Raw genomic sequence first — 21717 nt, forward strand, 5'->3', positions numbered from 1 at the left:
ACAGGTAAAATATAACACAGCATAAAATTATACAGTTTTTTTTCACAAAATAAAATACATCGCTTCGCTTCGTGGGTTATGGACGTTGATAAAGTGTTTTCCATTTAAAATTCATCCAATGAATCTGATGAGGTCATTTACAAAAAAATGGTATAATTATTTATTTTGCACATTTAGTTATTGTTTATTTTAACAGTATTAAACAAAACCTTTATCAAGAAGAATCTTGCATTAGAACGTATTATTAAATGAACTGAACGCTTTTATAATTCAAATTATTTATTACTAAATTAAGATTAAAAAATCTAAGGAAGCTCTAGTTATACTTAGAAAATTACGCAAAATGATGATCGATAGTGAGACACATACCAATAAGTTGTATCCAATCCATAGTCCATATTGACACCGTATTAATTTTAAGATGACTCCTTAGGTACTCCTGGGAAATTATGATTCTTGGATGTCGGCTAAATGTCAGACATAGCCTTCGAAACGCGCGTATATTTGGGATTAACGCAGTTACGAGTAACTTGTGATCAGGCTAAGATCAAGGTTTTTGTTGATCCGACATAAATAATTAATGGCATTAATATTATCACATGAATATTAACGTACATTTAAGTTGTTCCAAAAAATGCTTTAAATACTACCAATTTAACGACTTTTAATTAGTGTAATCATCAACAAGATTGTTATCTGTGGTAATTCTCTTTGCTATCATTATTCTAAACTAAATTTATGATTTGTGATGTTAATATGCTTAAATTACTTTGTAAGTCCACATTGCCCCCTTGAACCTAGCAAAAAGTCCAATTAAGCACGAAATTACAAGTTTATGTGAGAAACCGAAAATCATTAAACACTATGAAGTTGTAATTAAAAACAGTATCATGTACAGATCAAAAGATAACTTTGTATGGTGCACTTGAATTGAACGAGATTGAGCCAACCACATAACCTGCTTGGATGTAGAATTTGAAAAGGGTATTCTCTAACCTTTTTCGTTCAAGGTATTAATCGATAAATTAAATTAATTAAACCCTTGGCCACCTTTACATCTTACCTTACAAGTTATTTATATCGATTCCAAAGCCAACAAAATGTAGAGCCAAAATGCGTGTTTATACTATGACGTCAGTCCACGCAGCCCGACGAAACAGACCAATTAAAGCGTTTACTGTTAATTAAAAAAAAAAACAGTTTTATCGTTCGGAAATGGCGAGCTTGCGTCTGTGGAGACGACTTCGAGGAAGCTGACCTCTCATTCACCTTTCATCACGTCAACCTACGAGTGACGTCACAAGCGATCATTGGAACTTAATCCATACTTATTTCTTGAAACTTTTTATTTATTGTCATGTTATGGGCCTTGCTCTTCTGATCACGGAAGCGGCTTTATCTTAGACCAAAATAAATATATGATACACCAAAAAATAAAACGTGTATTTTTAAACATTTTTTCCAGTTTATTAACGATTTATATTCTTTTGATTAAATAGAGCTTCCGCGTTTATAAATAACAAAAATTTTTTTTTATAGACGCATATACATATATTATATAGTGTTCTAGTTCAGAAATCTGTTAAGGTCATCCAAATATTGTATGAAGAACGTTCAGAAATTACGCATTTGAATTCGGAAACAACAGAAAAGTTTTCTTTATTCAAACTGTTACGTCCGAGTACTAACAATTAAGTTTAGTAGTAATAGGTGTATTTCCCCAGCGAAAACAACACACGTTCTCATGATAAAATATGAATTTTATTTGTACTAAAACTAAAAACAATAATTATAATTAATTGTGAACAGACCTTGACTTTGTAGATAAACAGGATATGCCAACGTATCATAGCATGGCCAACCTAAAAACGTTAAGATATTTATGTTTTTATGATGATAAATCAAAGAACCTTATTAAAGAATTAATTATAGATGCCTACCCAAAATGTATGGTCAAATTAATTACTTATAACTAAAATCAAAGTTGATCCTTCTTCTCTGCAAAAGAAGATGATTTTTTGATGCATTGATTTCATTATTGTTTATGTTTTTTGTATATAGCAAATGATTGCACTGTAAATATTTAACTCTGTCAAATTAATTCATGAAGTAGTTATTTGGGATATTCATTATCGTTTTCTTACACTAACCTCAGTAAATTTTTGTGGAAAATGTGTGTGAAACGCACGGGATCCGTATAATTTATATTTTCTTATCATGAAAGCCCAAAGGCCAATTTTCTTAATGACCAGAGCATTTAATATGAACCTTTATTAATAGCGCTATATTTTCCTAGAAATAAAAGATTTCATAGACACACAAACAGTTTCTTCCTTCTTCATCCATTCCGTTTTGCCACCATAAAGGCGATACGGGAAATATTATGCTTGTTGCATACATTGCGGAGCCGCGGTGCTCTGGCATCATGACTGATAATACATCGCCGGCATTGTATTGCGAGCTTAGTCCATATTCCTGTACCGACTAAATAAGCTTTCAATAAAAAAGCAAATGACGAGGCTATTGACCGAAACACGAAAAGCATATTAATAATAGAAAATAACAATATTGTTTTCGTAAGAAGTTATCTAAAAACATAAATTTTCCTTTGACAATTAATAATATGAACTGCATAAAAACAGAAGACATATAATTAATGGTCTAGTGTATAGTGTTTTTAAGAGAGAACGCTATGATTACATGTTGATGGCATGTACCTACGTCATACCTATAAATTAATGTAATATACTAGATATATACCATAGCAATTTAATAGAGTTTTATGAGAACTTTATTATATGGCATGTTTTAATTCCGTATTAGAAAGATTCCGTCCCACAAAACTGTATTTTTTTTGGGGGAGAAATCATTATATAACATGTCCCGCTTTGGGTTAAATGGAAGGGAGTGTCAGACTCTTACTGACTAAAAGCCATGTTCCTTTAATCTTTATGTGAAACAATACAGTCTTCATCTACGTTCTTTTATTTGGATAAACCATGTTTATTTTTTCAGAAACTAGTAATTAAATAGTTACTAAAAGTGATTTTAGTGTTTCCTGCATTCATGAGTGTTTGAGACCAAAGCTTTTTGTTATAAATGAACCGTAGTATGAAGACAAAAAGCTAAACTAATTGTATGATGAATAACCACAATGTGAAAGGTAAATTATCGAAAATTATATTACCTTTTAAAATAAATCATCCGCCGTACTATAAGTATAGCCTATGTTATATTAAGTTTTGAGATTTTTGTATCCAGTTATGCAAATAACTTGAAATTGAATACATTCGTAAATCATTTATAAGTACGGTATTGATTAAAAAAGTTGCTTTTCGCTTCTCCTAAAGAAGAGTCTGAATTTATTAAAATCACATCCTTCAGTTACTTTAATGAGGTTTTATTAAAACAAAAAAACTATAATATTCAACAAATCATCCTTTTAATTAAATACAATTTTAATATTTCTTGGTTGGACAAGAAAAACAGTAAAATATATACTTTTTTCTGAGGAAATAATTTAGAGAGTGTTGTCACAAAATTCTCGTTGAGACACTGCTTTCGCAACCACGGTGATGTCACAAAATAGGTGCAAAAGATAATCTACATACAGATAAGTTTGAAAGGAAGGTTCTTAGAAGAGATTGTGTTCTCTACTCTCAGTATTCTCAGGGCCCCAATTCTGCTATTTACAATGGATGCTTAAGAGACTAGGAATAATTTCAAACTTAATCCAATTGCCATTAATTCATTGCGCTTTGTAAATAGCAGAATCGGGGCCCTGGTCTTTATGCAGGAGTCGTAGTACCGGACTAGTATTAACTCCCTAGAGATACAAATACAATAGACCAAACTATTGTCGTTACTACTTTTATAAACATTAACAATATCATTAAGCAACTTCCGTGAATACTCGCGTATTATTTGATCCTATGTTAATTCCCAAGCTGTTTGAAACAAAACATTATGTAAAATCAGTAAACGTTGAAAACTTTTTGTGTTTGTCTAGATATGAAACGAATTCCTGCTTCATCAAGTAACCATCTTCTATTAAACACACCTAGGCGTAAATTAAAAGAGAACTTGGTTAAAATATGTTGGGTTACAGTTTAGTTATCTTGGAATAAGTCATCTGTACCTAAATCTGCGAAAGGAAAGTAATGCATCAACGTATTTCTCCTACACCTAATTTCTTTTAGATTACAGATTATACAGGTCTAGTAAATTAGTATAAATGATTTTTCATCTATATTACTATGATGTTGTATTGATAAAAGAGTGTGCAATTCACATGCGTAAGCAGGAATTACCAAGAAGGTTAGGTGGTTAGGTTTCTCAAAAACTATAAATAACATGAATATTTATAGATCGTGTTATTTTTATTTGTTTTATTGGAAAAATCCGCCTTTCAGATTATCCTCAAACTCTATTTCCAACTGGAGAAAAAGGCAACTTTGACTTCTTTAAGAATGTCCTAAGTTCATCTATTTAAAGGTTTTAAGTAATAAAAGCTAAAACAAATTTGTTAGTTACAACTGTCTATATAATCATATTCCTATCGTTAATTATTTAAAATATTAAGCAAAGGAACTATTTTAACGGAAATCTCAATAAAAATGTCATTATTAGGTTGATGCTACCGTTTATAACTTGAAATAAAAGGATTTTTTCATATGCCCAGCGCCGTTCGTAAAATAATTAACATTTAGAATGGTGAATTAAGATTACCAATGCGTGGATAAGTATGACTCAGCAGTTTCAATAAATGACTTTCTAGTATATTTAAGATTTAAAGTAAAGAAAATTTAATAAAAAAATGCTTATCATAAAATATTGCATTTTTTGGATTGCTAGGACATGAATTTAAAAATTGTACGGAACGACCAATGTTTTTCAGAACATATTAAGTAGTTTCGGCTTTCTTAGAAAAAAGTTGTTTCCTTCTAAATGACCGGGGTCACTTGAAACACGTCGTATAATATATTTAGAAACAGATAAATCAACGTCGATGGTACAAAAAAGTGTTTTCGCATAACAAACACAAGTTTTCAAAGCTTATTATGTCCTGAGGCACATACATGGCGGTCGTGCCAATGCCGGCTCCGCGCTTGCTTCTACTCCCATTACTGGTTCAATGAACAATTCACAAAAACCAATATCAAGGGCAGTATTCAAATCAAGTAACCGATCGGTCACAGTATCAGTCTTCCTCTAAATCTTGTCGCGATCAATTGAGGATAACTGCTTCCTTATGTCCAATAGAAGGCTGCGGACTGTTTTCAACCGAATTTGTGATTCGACACAGTTCGCGTAAGTTTTATTCAATAAAGTGAAGTGTGTTTGACCATTTGTGCTTTTTGGGTTATTCGGCGATTGTATTTTGTTTTTATTGTCGTGTCGCCTTCGTCTCTATTTTAGGTCAGTGATCTTGGTCTAGTTATAAAGTTGTATCATTGCCGGCGTTCTAAAGTTTGTGTTTTTCCATATTTGCGGATGCTTCGTTTGGATAGATGTGCTTAATTGTGCTTTTATTATGTCAAGTGATAATTTCGGTATGTAACCGTCAAGTGATTAAGTGTTAACAAAATATAAATAATGGATGCGTGATCTGGATTACATTATATATTTTTTAATATTTAGTTAATATATAACGTACGTTTGTATATCCATATACCCAGTGTACCAAACCGTCCGAGGTCTAAGAACATCGTGCATTTATGTAATTTATGGATGTAAATTTACATAATTATTAAACTTTTTAATATTTCAACGTAATATGTATTCAAGGCTACAAGACTTGTTTAGCCGTGCAAAGCTTTGCAACACCAATTACGAAGCGCAGAAATAATACGAAACAAAACAATGCGTATTTCAATTTTGACAAGTTTAAAAAAATGCATTTTTTAATGGGAAAGCTAATTATTATCGTCAATTTCAAGGGTAAACCATTCCACTTAAATACTTCTATATACTATATACCGATAAAAACAAAACAGAATTGATCTCAACAAACTAAAAAAAATTAAGTGATACCTAAGTAACTGTTTTATCAATTCACCCCGTAAATTCTAAAACTACATAAGTAGAGATACACCTCAGAAATTCATAGAAACACTGACATGCCCGTACTTATAATACATACTTATAATTTTGGTGGCTATATTAGGATCTTTAAGCAAATAATACTTCGTGAAATAGTACCAAAACATAACATTATTCTAATAAGATTATATAATAATTCAGAATCAAATAGATAATAAAAAATATTATAACTATAATCGCCATTAAAGGATATATTTATGACGACTATTAACACAGCATGAACGACCGGATGCATTGGCATATTTAGAGAGCCTTCGTATAAAACGCCAAAATATAGTGACATTGTGAAATCCAGATTAGTGCGAGCCAAGGTCCCACACCCACTTTTATTGGTAACTAGCTTAACCAAACCCACTTATTTTGGCTGTGTTTTTGGTATATACTTTGAAACTCACAATTAGATAAAAAAACACAAAATCATCTGTAGATCCCAAAATTGAGCGTCAGTAACTACACAAAGTCGCACGTTACCTGTTTATAATTTTTGCAAAGATCGATAGATAGGCAAGGAGTTACTTACGGTCCAAACCTAAGATATATTCCAAACTACTTAAATCCAGCAAATCAGTTCTTTTGTGAAATACGGTCAGTTTAAAGTCCAATGAACTTTGTAAGCTTATTTGAAATTCAACCTCAATTACTCAAAATATCCTACTTACGAGTAGGTATATGTGAACGTGAAGTATCACACTCGAGGATTAATTATACAAATTAGAGGTAATTTTTCTGGCTTGAAAATTTCACCGTTTGCATCTTCTTTGCATGCGAAATCCATAAAGTTTCATCAAAGAAGTATGAATTCGAATTTTGAATAATATATAAAAAGATATATGAGAATTTCACGTGATTTTTCATAGGGTATTAACGAAAGAGTGAAAACGCTTATGAAAATAAAAAAGTATTTGCCATTAATGACAATAATATGCTAAGTGTGTCTGTATGTTATTAAACAAAGACTTAAGTTATTCTTGTCCCGTTAGGGCACCGTGACCTCCATCGTCTTACGGTACAGCTGTCTATCACTTACGAGAACACTATACACAGAAGCTAAAACATGCAGTCAAGTCACTCAACTATCACCCTTAAAGGGTTTCAATTAAAATAACGGAAATGACATTAAATAAAAGAACTGAACTTGAGACACTTCAGAACTTTCTTCTACATTTGCTGACCATTGCGTCTTTACAATCGTACTTACTTTCGACGCGAAGATTAAACAGCGGGTTGTATACGGCAAATTTTGGAAGTTCGCCATTGGTAAATTCGGAATGCAAGTCAACCAAAACAAGATTTTCGTATGGGAGCCGAGTACATCGGCATGCGCCGCGGATAAAGCACGCTCGGTGCGTCCTGCACGTTTTTTAAGGGTTAATATAATCATTTATAACAAAAGAAATTATACAAAATCGGTTAAATTAATTTAACAAAAAAAAATGTGAAATTTAGTGTTGATTTTATTTGAATACCAACTTATATTTCTTGCCTTATTATACAGAAGTGTCATTGTTTGCTGTGTTAAAACACCTTTTATCCTTATTGCCTCGTAGGAAGTTGTTTGTTTACATAAGTGTGTACAAATCAATACTGTCTGCAGGTCGCTCGCAATCCCAGACGGTTTGGTGATGGACCCGCTGGCGCCCACCGCGCTTGCCGTCTCTTCGGAGTTCATGGACCGCATTGGCAGTGGGCTGACCATACTCAGAGACCATGGGAAAAAAGTGCAGAAGGTATGTTTGTACTCGCTGTTTCTGGTTTTGGTTTTTATATTATAATGCTTTATACCGGTTGCTACGCATGTATTTATTATGATGGACCGGTCAACAGTACCAATTTCCAAATATTAGTGTCGAGAACAGTGAAAGAACATCTTCTGATCTTCTGCCTTTGACAGTAGGTAAAGGATCACTTGCAGCATGATGAAATTAACTATAATTGACTACGAAGCCTCAAATCTTATTGAAAATAACTAGCTGAAATTCAAGAAATAACCAATCAGCGAGTAATAATAGAAGCCGTAGTAGTTTATTGTTTCCCTCTTTCCACGGTCATTCAAAACTATGATGAATAATGATGAAATTAGCATGTCGCAAAAACAAAACGACTGTTTGAATCAGGAACTGAAAATTTTACGATAATTTTTTTCAAGATGCTTATTGAAGTTTGATGTTTACTAATTTTCAGAAAGGCAAACAATATGGAATTGTTCAAAATAAGAACAATAGTGCTTAAAGTCATATTTGCATGTCACAAGTATCTTAGATCTTTTTAACATATTTCTAAAAAACACACTTAAATAATCATCTCTTCAGTCTACTTCCAAAACGCTTAAACCATTTACTATAACTGTTTAAGCATCGTTTTAAATATAATAAAAAGACTCAACACAGTTAATAAAGGAAAAAACACTTGCACAGTTATACAAAACTCATAAAAAGATCAACGTAATTCATTCATAAACCGCACGTAGCTGAAGTATGTTACTTATAGAGCCTTTATAGAGAAATAGAGAAAAACTTATTACTCCGACTGGCTAGTTGTACTTCAGAATGAATGCACACTGCGGTTTCAATGGAAGACTTCGCTTTGTGACTCATATTTTGAATTTTTACGACTTTATTATACTAATAATGCCAGTAATGTTGTTAAGTGTTAACATGAATATGTATGTTTTGTTGACAGTATGTTTGGAAAAACAGGAAATTCGACATTCTGAAGAAGTCTTGGAAGTCTATAGTTAACGTCGTTTTGATCGATGCCAAAGATACGCCGAGCGGTAGCGCCAATGGGCTCTATTGTAAATTTAAGTAAGTATCCAAAAAAATAATCTATGAAAATTTTAGGAAAACCATTGCTTTTTGTTAAATCATAATATCTTCAACATTTTCCAAAAGCTGTAATTTATTCTGCTTATTTACATTTCACTTGAAAAACTGCGGAAGGTTTAACAACTTACCGGCGCGTAGCACATTAATGTTCGTTATTGTGTGACTAAACCACCGAACTCCGGTAGCCAAGTCTCCGATCCAAACAACTACGAAAGTACATATTCAAAGAGTTTCTACCCAAATTAGCTTCATTGGAGATTAAAGTCATCGGGTATAGGAGATTAGAGATAGTGACTATCTAATAAATAAAAAATGTCTGAGTAACAAGTCAACCTACACATGAAATACGGATTATAAACCTGTCCGTTTGCCATCAGCAAGCAAACCGATGTCGAACGAACAACTTCGCTTTTTATGAAGCTTAATTAACATTCCATGGACGGAATACTATCTTATACTGCGCATGATGTTTTTTCTGCCTAATCATATAATATTACTTCTAACAGACTGGGCAACGAAAATCACAAGTCGAAGCAGCTGTCAAAATCAAAACAATCATGGTGTGAGAGATTTAATCTGTACTTGTACGATGACAACAATTTGGAAGTCACCGTGTGGCACAAGGGGAAGCAGAAGAGCTTTATGGGCAGGTAAGATTATTGAACTCCATGTTTAGTATTTTGTTTTAAGCACACTGCTCCTGACAACGGCTTGGGTCGATATCCAAACTAAAAATAACCAAGGCGGCATGAAGCAGCCCTGCATTTGAGTTTCATGTTCAAATTTGCGTTAGATTTTGGAGCCCCAAACATTTTTGAATACCGGCAAAAATTAAAGATAGATAATGTTAGCAGCTAATCTTAGTAATCGTTTAATGCAGTTCATGAAAAGTCCTAAAAAGGATGATTTGATAGGTTTCTAGCTATATTTTGGAGTTGGTGATATAAGATATAAAAACTTAAGGTGTCAAATGCTACACATGATTTACCTATTGACGTATGTATTTTTTTCTGTTGGCAGGACCAGTTACTTTTATAATTTGAATTTTAGCTTAGACGAAAGTATTCAAATATAAAGCTTATATAAAGTAACATAAAGCACATGCCCATAGCCTGTTGGTCATTTTGCAGATATTGATCAGACAAACAAGTTTAACATCGAAAATGAATAATTACTCCTGTCACGGTAACATTCCTATGACCAAGCGTTTCCTTAACCAAAAAAACTTAATTAATTTGTTTACTTAACTATTAATGTATATTAGTCTGGTCTAATAAAAAGCCAAAGTTGATTTTAAATCGTAAAAATACTTCCTCTTTGGCCGTGCGTCTTAGCATTCAAGTATAAAAGTTATGATAAAATAGGTCAGTCCCTTTTAGTTGGTATTCATTGTTCTGAAGATAACTTTAGGATTTGACCCATAACGTCGCACGTGAGTAAGCAGTGATTCAAAACAAATATATTTTAGAAACGATATAGTTATTTTTTCCGCAGGAATTCATTTTGACCATCTTAGCAAATATTTTCGCCAACCAGTTATACCACGGTTATACTTGAGTATAACCCATTTGTAAAAGATTCGTCGTTAAAAACTAAAGAAGACTAAGTAATCGGAAACTAGCGTTGAATCTACGAATTGCTTTAAAGATAATCTTAAAAGTTCCGGCTCTGTAGCAAAAATAATTATACCTATTAAACATTTTATGCTTTGACGAGCTCAAATGATTGTAACTTTAAGTGTATTTTATGGTCTAATTAAATCTTTTAATTACATATTAAGTTGGTCACGTACATAGATGAAACCTTTGTATCTTAGTTTTTGCAATGCTTTTTGTGCTATATTATTATTCGGGGAGAACATATTAAACAGGTATCCACAATCATCACATGTCTAATAAGTCTGCATTATTTTGCAGGCAAAAAACAAGAGTAATGTTGGTAACAAATATATGTATAGTTTTGTTTTTATTCCGTCTCAATCGAATAAAGTGATAATAAGTAACGAAAACCTTTTATAAGGACGTCACAAATCATGTGCCTTTTTTTAAACTGTCGTTACCCTTTGCACTTTTACGTATTGATTCCCCCTCTTAAATATTGGGCGTACGATCATGGTCAACTAGTCTTGTTTACTATTTTTGATGCTGTGCTCAACCAGATGAGGTACGACTCAAGACCAAATACAACGTTCCGGGTATAAAGTTGATTGGAATAATACCATTGGTATGTAGCGACAGTTACTACCACCAAAACAATGTGATGTTCATATTTAATTTTGAAATATTTTCAACGATGACATCTGACATTTAGCGAACAAAAACCAACGCTGTCGTGTTAATTACGTTTTTGCCCGTTACTTGTTTTTCCATAAAGAAAAACATCGGCTTCATTGTTAAAGTGGTTTTTGCGTAATCGGACATTGATCATCCTGTGACAATTGATTGGAATGATCAAGATGGTATATTAGCGTGGTTAAATATATCTTTATGACGTCACTAATACCGGGCATTGACATCACCACGTCTACCTGGACATTTACACTAATTCCATGCCCCAAACCGCATACCAGCAAATTGTAGGTATCTTTATTACAATGATGTAAAGTCGATTTTCATAAATCATTACGGGTTGTCGTTCGGACTTCTTATACTTATAAATCGCTTTCTTTTTGTCATTTATTGACCATTTTTATCTCACAGGTGTGTCATTGACCTCTCGCAACTGGAAAAGGAGAAGACCCATGAACTCTGGCAGGATTTGGAGTGCGGTCAGGGCTCGATACACCTGCTCATCACGATGAGTGGTTCAGCGAGGACCATTCCCTTAGACAATGTACCCACAACTAATGGAGTACACCATATGTCACCTGAAGAGGAAAAGTTCGTGAGTATACAATTAACAAATCTTTTATTGAATATGTGTTTTTACGTATTTTAGGCCAGATATAAAACTCGTGGTGGCAGAACACCGTGCATTTCTTAGCATATTTTTTGAAGTCTGGAAACTGAATCTCTTAAAATGTCAAACTATTTAACGACACGCTCCGATTCTGAGATACCATGCAAAAACTTGAATGATGCTGCAGTTATAATAATTTGATCGAAAAAAAATGTCTAAATTGGTAAAAATAATAATGAGAATGAGGAAAAATTGCGTTTAAGCTCCGTATACCAACGGTCTATCATTAACGGTCATCGGTTTTTCAGACCACGAATTATAATTATTTATAATCTCATGTGTACATATCTACATACCAATGGAAAGGCAACTACTCTCAATCAACAAAAAAAAAAAACTTTTAGTGAGATCGGAAACCCTCAAACCTTCGGAAGAATATGAGCCAAATATAAGTACATATACTCATGTTCTTTGATGCTAGCTAATAGAAGGCCCATCTATTGAAGTTTTACCAGTTGAGGAAGAGAGACACCATTCTCCTACTTATAATACTCTGACACTCTTTCACAACGGCAATAACATCTATAAGCGGTGGCAGCAGACGCAAAGTTCAGTATATTAGGTACTCGGAAGCTATAAAGAATGACATTGTAACCTGCAAGTAGTTCCTACTTACGTCCAAAAGTTTTTGAACCCGCAACCTTGTCCTTTTAGTACCGGTTGTATTTTTTTTAAAGTTATACGCTTTTCATTTGTCCTTCAAAATGATGGTGTTCTTGGTGGTACTTTCTATAAAGATATGCTTAGATTAAAAACACTTCATTTTCAAATAGATTCTTCGTTTTTGTTTACAAATGATTAAAAAAAAATATAGATTGCATAAAAGACTGAACATACTCGTGTTATGTTATCAAGTGCCCGATGATAGTAAAAAGTTAAAGTACCTACTAAAACTTTTTACTGTAATCAAAAAACCGCTGAGTAGATAAATACTAAGTCAGCTCATAATACATTATACCCACTTACGTGGTTTTTTTTTTTTGTTATCACTTATTTGGTGAATACACTTGCGCTTCAAAGTTTTTATTTTCATTATGGCTTTGTATAACAAAAAGTTATGTGTCAATAGGGTTCATATATGCATGAAGGTACCACTATATCGTTCAGAACTTAAAACCCAATTCTTCAATGCTACGGTAGCAAAAAGGTTTACTTTTAAATTACAAGGTAGGTAAGTACTTAATTGAAGCCAAAACTATTAACGTTAAACAATTTATCGCTCCCTATATAAGTAGCCAGTAAGAAGAAATGTCACAATGTCATATTAATTATAAATCAAGTTACAATTTGCGGTTTTTCTCGACCACTGAACTGACCTTGCCTGCTCGGAACTTTGAATTATGTGATAAAGTAGCTTCACACAACCGACTAGTAAAGCTAGAAAACGGATACTTACAGAAGCTATTATTAAGATATCCTATATGTAAATGCATGTACACTAGTACGGACATTTTTAATCTGTCTCGTGTGTTAACGCTCTTAAAGCTTTGATATATAGTTTGATAAATATCGAATGTTGCGATACATTGCTGGCGATGTTATGCCTCTTTTGACACCAGAGTTCCATGGACCCGCAATGTATTGCAACTCGCACATTATTTCTCGCCTCACCTGAACGAGCCCTTATTATCTGGCTTTTACGTATGAGTCAGAACATGCACGCAAAAGCATTCCATACATCTGTAAACATGGTATAGGATCGGTTGTTGCATTCCGGTTCTTTTCACGGCCGGAATATTCCGAGGTTCTGATAAATGTGATGACGCAAGTAAAAGTCGCATAAATTATTTCATAGCGCCGCGATCGTGTTTCTTTTAATATTGGTAATTAATCAATTATGGAGTTTTTTGATCCCCTGTTCGTCTGGTCTGATCTGTGCTATGCTATGCTTATTTTTGTTTTAAACGTCTTCAAAAACTTCTTCACATTTATATTTCGCTAATCATTCTTATGGGAGTTAGAAAACGTACTTTGACATTGTTTGTTGATGTCTTTGTAAGAATTTTAACCCTTTTCACGTTCTAAATAATCTCAGTAAATAAAGACATTTAAATAAATTGTTTAAAGATTAGTACAGTATTTTGACCTACCTAATATTTTGATAGTCATAGACCGATTACCGACCTACTTTATAATTTATATACTTGATACAAAATAAAAACAAAACTATCAAATTAAAAGATATACGAACTTTTTGCTAAATCAATATTGTTTTCCTTTTCCTTGAAAACCAGGTCCAAAGCTCGTCCATATACGTCATAGGCGTATCTCTAAACAAGTCTATATTCACAACCTGCCTGACTTGTTCGCAACGCGTCATTCATTTTACGATAACGTCAATCGTTTTTTGTCAATTATCAGAATAGCAAAAAAGAGGAATGTAGGTATCTATATTAAATATATTTATTACATAAATAACTACAGTAATCAATTAGTCCATATAAAATAGCGTTGAACCCGCTGCGATGAACTAAAGTCAATGGACAAAAACTTTGACGCGATTAAATAAAAGTGTATTGTAAAAACTATTTTACAGGTAGAAAAACTATAGCTGGAACATAATCATTTTAAAGTGTTTTAGTTTTTGCCGTAAGACATTATTTGACGAAATTAGCCATACATTACCAATAACAGATTTATTTTTAATAACTTTGACATGCCATTGGAATAAAAACTGACAGAACATAGGATTAAGCATCTATATGTATTTAAATAAGTTCTCGCAAGAATCAAGCAAGTAAGATATGATATATGCTACCAAATAAAACACACGAAAGATCATTGCAATATTCTTAAAAACTGCTATACTGTTTTTGGAATTTTATTGCATTTGTGCTAGAAGATTCCAAAAAGGTTTCAAATGCTTGGACATTCTTATTTTTTTGTAACTTTAAGGCAGCTTAATCTAGTGCTAAAGTTTTCTTCATTAGAATTTCAAAACACATCAGTAGCAATGCCTTTGTATTTTTTTTAATATAGTTCGGTGTAGCTTACTACATGGCCAATTAAATAACTTTTTTTGTTGATACAGCAATGGTACCGCCTGGACAACAGCTGGGGTGAGGTCGGCGAGCTGTCGGTCACAGTGTACGGGGCCGAAGGGCTCAATGCCTTGGGGATTAGCGGGAAAGCTGACTCGTATTGTGTCCTAGAGCTGGACAACTCCAGAATCCGGACACACACCGTCCCCGGATCCTCAGACCCTACGTGGAATAAGAGTTATACCTTGTAAGTTGATTTTAAATTATTACCACTTAATATTTGTGTGTATTTCTTCAATTACCAATCTAATAGCCAATTGGAATAGGTTCAGTACAACATTACTGTTATATAAAATACGTTGAATTGCAATTACATAATAGTAGGTCATTTTTGCAAAAGCAATCTCTTCAAATAGACGTGGTCTTTAAACTTTACATTATTACCAAAAATGTTGTTATTATTTCACTTTTGAGAATCTAGCCCAACCTAATGAGAGTTCTATAAATTTTATGTTAACCGTGTTGTTAACGGTGGTCTAAGTGATTAAGAACACGACTGTACAGTTTACAGTGAATTAATCACTTCTCTATTGCAGTTTACTCCTACTTAATCGGACGGCACAAAAAGCTTAATCATTAATCTTATTTACTCGAGTACCAACTGAGTCGCACAGGTTCAGACTTTTTCATTACACTAGAGCTACCGTATTTTTTTGTTTAATTTTGTTCATAGATACTTTATCCCGAAGTTAATGTTTGCTAAAGCAAAAAAGGTAAACGGATACATGAATCGGTACAAGTACTCTTGTATGATGCTCCACACACTTTAATCAATTATATTTTTCATTCAATAGTTTCATATACTTATTCATTTCTTTTTCCTCTACAGCCCTGTCAACGATGTGACGTCAATGCTTACAATAACGGTTAAGGACGAATCCATAATAAACACGTTGAAGGACGGGACTCTCGGCAAGATATCGATACCCTTGTTGACGATCGTTAACGATGAGAAAGCGTGGTTCGACCTCAACAACAAAGCGAAGAAATCCGTTATGAAGGGAAATTCCGCGAAAATACAATTACAGATGTCCATTGCCTGGAATCCGGTTAGTGAATTGAGTGTTCTTTGTTGTTAAGAATCAATGTGTTACTTTGAATTTTTATTTTTTTGAATCGAGATTAGACGGGTTCATTTCAGTATTTTCCTATCGGAATGAAAATAAGAAAATTATGTATTAAAATATTTTATTTAATGAATATCTATATATTGTTTTAGATAAAAGCTTCTTTCCGATTGTTAAGTCCGAAAACGAACAAATACACAGAAACGACGCCGAAAACGTTTAACATCCCAATGATTTACAATAACTTGAAGTTTATTAAGGACATATTCTATGCAGTACACTACGGAAACGAGCATTTAAAGTAAGTACAACCTAAAATACAAATTATCGACATTTCAATCGCTTATTCCAAAGTTATTTCATTACTATGCAACGATGCAGTATAGTCTGAATCCTTATCAAAATAAAGAACGTTAAAGAAATTCTGTAGCGCATATTAGCATTGCTCCCGTGTGAAGCTGGGGCGGGTCGCTAGTATTGTAATATAATAGATAACCCACGCAAACTCATCCTGATCGCCCGACTAGTTCCAGACTCAACCGGAGTCGTAAATCATGAGGTGCAGGGGGGTCGACTTTCGAAGCCAGTCGGGCTATCCCGATAAATACCTACGCATCGAAATTATGAATCTGGCTGCCGAAAGTTCCTTCAGACTTCCTATGTGCATTGTCTATTAAAGATATTTCGAATTAAAAAGCGGATGGTTCAAAGACGTTTCCACAATGTGTTGGTACAGAATGCTTGATCATATATTATGGTAAACATTGCTTGCAAGCATGAGCTATCAAAAAATAGTTAAGCTTATAACTGGAATAAAGAGCGTAAACAGTTGAATTCGGGTCTTTATAACATTTCGGCGTTCTTGGAATGATTTAAGAAAAGGCCTAACTATACCAAAATGTGTCCCAGTATTTAGTATAAAAGCTCCATGTTTTCGGTTGAAGTTATTCATATCTTGGGGCAGTACTGCTTATATTTCCATTCGGCCTTTGCATTTCCGACCCACCTTGTATACTTATGTATTGAATACCAGCATTGCCTTGCAAAACTCTTGAACTTCGACTTCGTTGCGGAATCAGGTTTCCTGACTAGTTGAGTAATTACATTGTTTTCTATCAATAAGGTCGACGCTTACGCGAACAATTGACAACCGCATATTTAAAATCTATTATTCCTTTAGTCTGTTGCCCAATTTTCGTATGACAATGACTCACCTTCCGTTTTCTTTAAAGAGGTCCAAATCCATAATTAAGTGTCACTTTTTAATACAATTTCTAAGTGTCATGTGTGATTAAACAGCTGGAATGTTCGCTTGTGATTATGTTAATAGTTTAGCACACTTCCAGTGCATTGTTCGTTGACCGTTCTAATTCTAACGTGCATGAACACATATAACTACGAAGGCACTCTGCAAGTCAATATCTTAGGGGTCACTCAGTTGTGTGTTTCAAAGGACCTTTATACTTACTCTATTCGGGACGCAATTGTTAAGTAGTTCATTGTCAAATATCACGAAAATGAAGAAGTGACCAAGATGAAAAATTGTTCGACGCAGACAGAATATTTTCAAAGTCAAAAATTTGGATATCATTTGTTGGAAATAACCCATTCAAATCTAGAGCCACGTTTTCCTCATAACCCTGTTATTGTTAAGTTAAACACGAGTTCTTTAGAAATGAACTCATACCCTCACGATCTATGAGTTTATTATCTATTTTTAGAAATGTCGTATTTTCATTTTAGTTCGTATTTTTACGACATATAAAGTTTCATTGTTTTCTAGTTCAGTCAGTTCAGTTCAGTCTTCCGTCACCAGTATGAGATGTTTAATTAGTATTTATGTGTACAACGATACATAATTTATTATTCGTAAGCAGTCCAAAATAGACATAACATAAACAAAGAGTTAGTTGTGCAACAAGGGCCTTTAATCTTTGGCCTACTCTGTAATTAGAACAGACTCATTCAAATGCGTTTTAGTCTACATTATAAACGGTCAAATACTTTAGAAGTAGTACAAAGATGAACACAATCTGAAAAAAAAGTTATTAATAGACACACATACAATGTAATTAAATATAAGGAAGAAATACGTTTTTTTAAAAAGGTCAAAATTTTGATTATCTCGCTTGTCACCGTTTGGACAGTCATTGTTTCATCAATTTAAAAAGTTTGCCAAAACTAACTCTATTTAGTTGACCGAAACTCAAATTCCCATTTTGATAACTTGCATTTGGGACGTCTGTGGAATCCCGTCGTTCTTTATAAATTATAAATATGCTGTGTTATTTTCCAGGTATTTATTCGAGTGGGACAACCGCGAGAAGTCTGCGCTGGCGCTGACCGCCTGGCTCCTATTCTGGTTTTTCTTCAGAATGTGGATGACGCCACTCTTAGCCGTGATACCTTTCGTCTTCTTTTGGGCCACACGCAGTAAGTAAAAAAACATTAACCTTATGAAAACTGGTAGAAACCTAATTAGATTTATTTTTGTGACCAATAAAATCGTAAAAAATGTCCATGATCTGTCCATCTTGGTCATAAAAATACCGTCTTTTTGCCTACTTAATATTTAATTTACTACTTAATATTTAATATTTAATAATATTTAAGTATGAGAAAGCGCTCTCCTTTCTGAACAGTTACAGTATCTAGTAAATTAATTTCTACCCAAATTTCACAACGTACTGAAGCGACATAAACTTCATTTCCTCTTCTTTTCGTTTCAGACACTGCGAACCTGGTTCCACTCACTCAATTCGACGAAGAATCTTCGGAGGAGGACTTGGAATCAGCAAAGGTACCTATTATATAATATATTCCCCTAACATAAAGTGGCATCATTGAAACGTTTCTTGAATATAGAATTACTAACTGGAAACCTATGCATGTGAGGAAAAAGCCCTGATAAACATACATACATACATAAACCTTTGAAACGTGATGCAGAATTCATGTTCACTCATTTACCTACATTACAGTACCTATTACCCACCAAATGATTCATGCTTAGCTCAAAGCTATATGGTCCAAATAAATATAACGGACTTTGTCCAAGACTTTCGTTGAAAAACCACAAAATCTATAATAATTTTTCATTGGGTTTTCTTTAATCGTAGTACCTATACTAAATTCATGTTTATCTAATTGAAAAAGTCAAATTAATGTATTGTTCTCAGGACAATATTATTAATAATAATAAGCAGTCCATTTAGAAGAAAACAATAGAATAAATTAATAATTTATTATTTTTAGTATTACAAATACTTAGCAGTAGTACATACACAAATACTACACCGGTTGCAAAAGATTCAAGCGCACATAATTTAAGTCAAAAGTCAAACATTGTTTTAAATGACACATTGACACACGTGTATAATTAATGTATAGTTCTAAGCTGATCTGACACATTCATTCCAATTCCACATGTTAAATTAAGAATTTATTTTTCAGGATGACAAGACTATAAAAACACGGTTATACGAGCTGCAGGATCTCACGTTCACCATCAAGGATGGAATAGATTTCATCGTGTCTCTACTACAGAGGGTTAAAAAGTGAGCTGTAATTGATAATAACCTTTTTAGCACAGCCAACATCCTCAAGGGAAGCGGGTAGTGTCAGACTCTTAATGACTATACCTGAACCGCCATGCAACCTGTTTCTTTTTTGGTTGGTCTTGTCTACGCATAGCAATTCATCACGCGCCGACTACATGACATTAAATTATACAATGCTTTAAAAAAAAACTAATTATTTGATTTTGTCAATAGATCATTTGTAACTTGTGATAATTACTTGTGACCATAGAACTTATTATTGACATAGACATTGTGAAAGCGAGACACCGCTACGCACAGTATATTCTGCTATCTTTCTTCCACAATGTCAACAGTTCCGTTCTAAGAGCGTTTGGTACATGCACACGTTATCTAAAATAACAATGAAAAACGGAAGTCATGCGTCGTTGGTTTATGTTTGGTACTACTATTGTGCCGAAAACAAAACAATATCAAAAGTTTCGTAATTTATTTACGTAACGTACCAAACAAATTTATACTTGATGGTAAAGTATTAAATTCTATGGGAATGGCCTTACTAATTCAGATCAGATACTTGATTTTTGACTCCCGCAATTATAACACTTACGCATATGAGTTAATATAAACTTTTGGAGACTTTATTAATATTGTCACTTTTGTTTCAGCTTGTTCAAGTTTGCTGTGCCATATTTAAGTTACTTGGTGATGACGGCTCTGATAGCCGCCACAGTCGCCATCTACATCATACCTATTAATTACATATTTATGGCTTTAGGTACGTACTTTTTCATTTTATTTGTAACGTGGTAAACTGTTTCTAACGTATTATACTGTTTTGCTGATAGTTTCAGTCCCTCTACATTTTTCTAATTTTTAAGTTCAATTGAAAACGTTCGAATATATAAAGATGACAGGTCTTTAAAGTTAAATTTCATTTTCGATCATTTTAACATTTTCTACAATACCCCATTCCATGTCACCTCAAACTAGTACACGTATTAATTATCTCGTTACTAAAAACAAATGTTTTTGTCGTTTCAGGTATTTATAAATTCATGCGCAAAGTATTGTATCCGGACAGAATACCCAACAACGATATCTTGGACTTCATATCACGGATCCCGGATGACAAGATGCTGGTTAGTAAAGTACAGAATTCAATTCATTATTGTTTTATTTGCTATATTGTTCATTAAATATCCTTTTCGACAATTCAAAGTAAATGACACGTGAAAATACTTGATAAAATTGGAAACAGTACCTTATTTATCTTTAATTTTACATCTTGTCTGGAGACAATTAATTACAACTATGATATAAACCCTATTATTAAATACTTTTTAGCATCCAGCATTATCTTGACTATTATTATTTGCAGAAACAATGGCGTGAACTCAGAGTGCCGGAGACCAACTTCAACAGAACGTATTCAGCGAAGAGGCGGTAAATTTGTGGCTAAATGGAAGAAATCTGACAGTGCGCGCCATTGCCACCGCGAACCGTGGAATTTGGACGCGGACGGTGTGGGATCGTGGCCTATAAATGCTCGGCAGATCCTCATATTCGACTGCCTCATGCGTTTGTCGCAGCTTGTAAATTATATGACCTCGTATCCTTATCTCGAACACAACGGATAAAGGTCGGGTCCAAGGTTGCTATTGGTTGTAAGCGCAATGTAAAATTACGCAAATAGAAATATATATAATTATATAATGTAGGAACTGATATCTACGCTTTTAAGGAGTACAAGTGAATAAAAATTCGTGATCGGTATTTGCTCAAACTGTATTTATAATTAGGTTTAATTAATTAATGATATACGTTTCGGAAGTGCCTATAATAAATAAGCATTTAGACCCGCAGTATGTTTAAAAGTATTTCATTTTAGAAATATTGATTTGTAAATGTACTACGGTTGCCATTTTTCATTTCATGTTTATCATCTATCAAATCATTGACAGACAAGACTAAAACATGAGTGTAGCTATACATTCATCATATTATATTACACAATGTACAAATAAGTTATAATATACGATAGGATATTACGATACCTATCATTAGGTAAAATAGGCGATATATTAAAAAAAATGTGATGTTTAGATATAAGATCGAAAATATATATTTAACCTTTTTATAAAGTGATTTTATTTACATAAGCCTGCCATTCGTTTAAAAAAAT

At 33.3% G+C, this 21717-nt stretch overlaps 1 protein-coding gene across 4 annotated transcripts in view; it reads left to right on the plus strand.

Annotated features, from left to right (window-relative positions):
* The window catches only part of LOC113493530 (multiple C2 and transmembrane domain-containing protein-like), a 41043-nt gene extending 19371 nt beyond the window's left edge, over positions 1 to 21672 (plus strand). For 3 of the 4 annotated variants that reach the window (XM_026871544.1, XM_026871545.1, XM_026871541.1), the window contains 13 exons: positions 7697 to 7829; positions 8782 to 8906; positions 9434 to 9577; positions 11627 to 11810; positions 14917 to 15113; positions 15756 to 15975; positions 16146 to 16294; positions 18290 to 18426; positions 18723 to 18793; positions 19447 to 19550; positions 20201 to 20310; positions 20577 to 20674; positions 20914 to 21672. In XM_026871544.1, the coding sequence (XP_026727345.1) occupies positions 7697 to 7829; positions 8782 to 8906; positions 9434 to 9577; positions 11627 to 11810; positions 14917 to 15113; positions 15756 to 15975; positions 16146 to 16294; positions 18290 to 18426; positions 18723 to 18793; positions 19447 to 19550; positions 20201 to 20310; positions 20577 to 20674; positions 20914 to 20982 (1741 nt within the window). In that variant the 3' untranslated portion in view covers positions 20983 to 21672. Of the gene's footprint in view, positions 1 to 4903; positions 5311 to 7696; positions 7830 to 8781; positions 8907 to 9433; positions 9578 to 11626; positions 11811 to 14916; positions 15114 to 15755; positions 15976 to 16145; positions 16295 to 18289; positions 18427 to 18722; positions 18794 to 19446; positions 19551 to 20200; positions 20311 to 20576; positions 20675 to 20913 lie in introns of those variants that run through there. The other variant, XM_026871542.1, reaches the window with a different exon arrangement.
* Positions 21673 to 21717: the final 45 nt, after the last annotated feature.

Source organism: Trichoplusia ni, chromosome 4, assembly GCF_003590095.1.
Source record: "Trichoplusia ni isolate ovarian cell line Hi5 chromosome 4, tn1, whole genome shotgun sequence".
Lineage (NCBI taxonomy): Eukaryota > Metazoa > Arthropoda > Insecta > Lepidoptera > Noctuidae > Trichoplusia > Trichoplusia ni.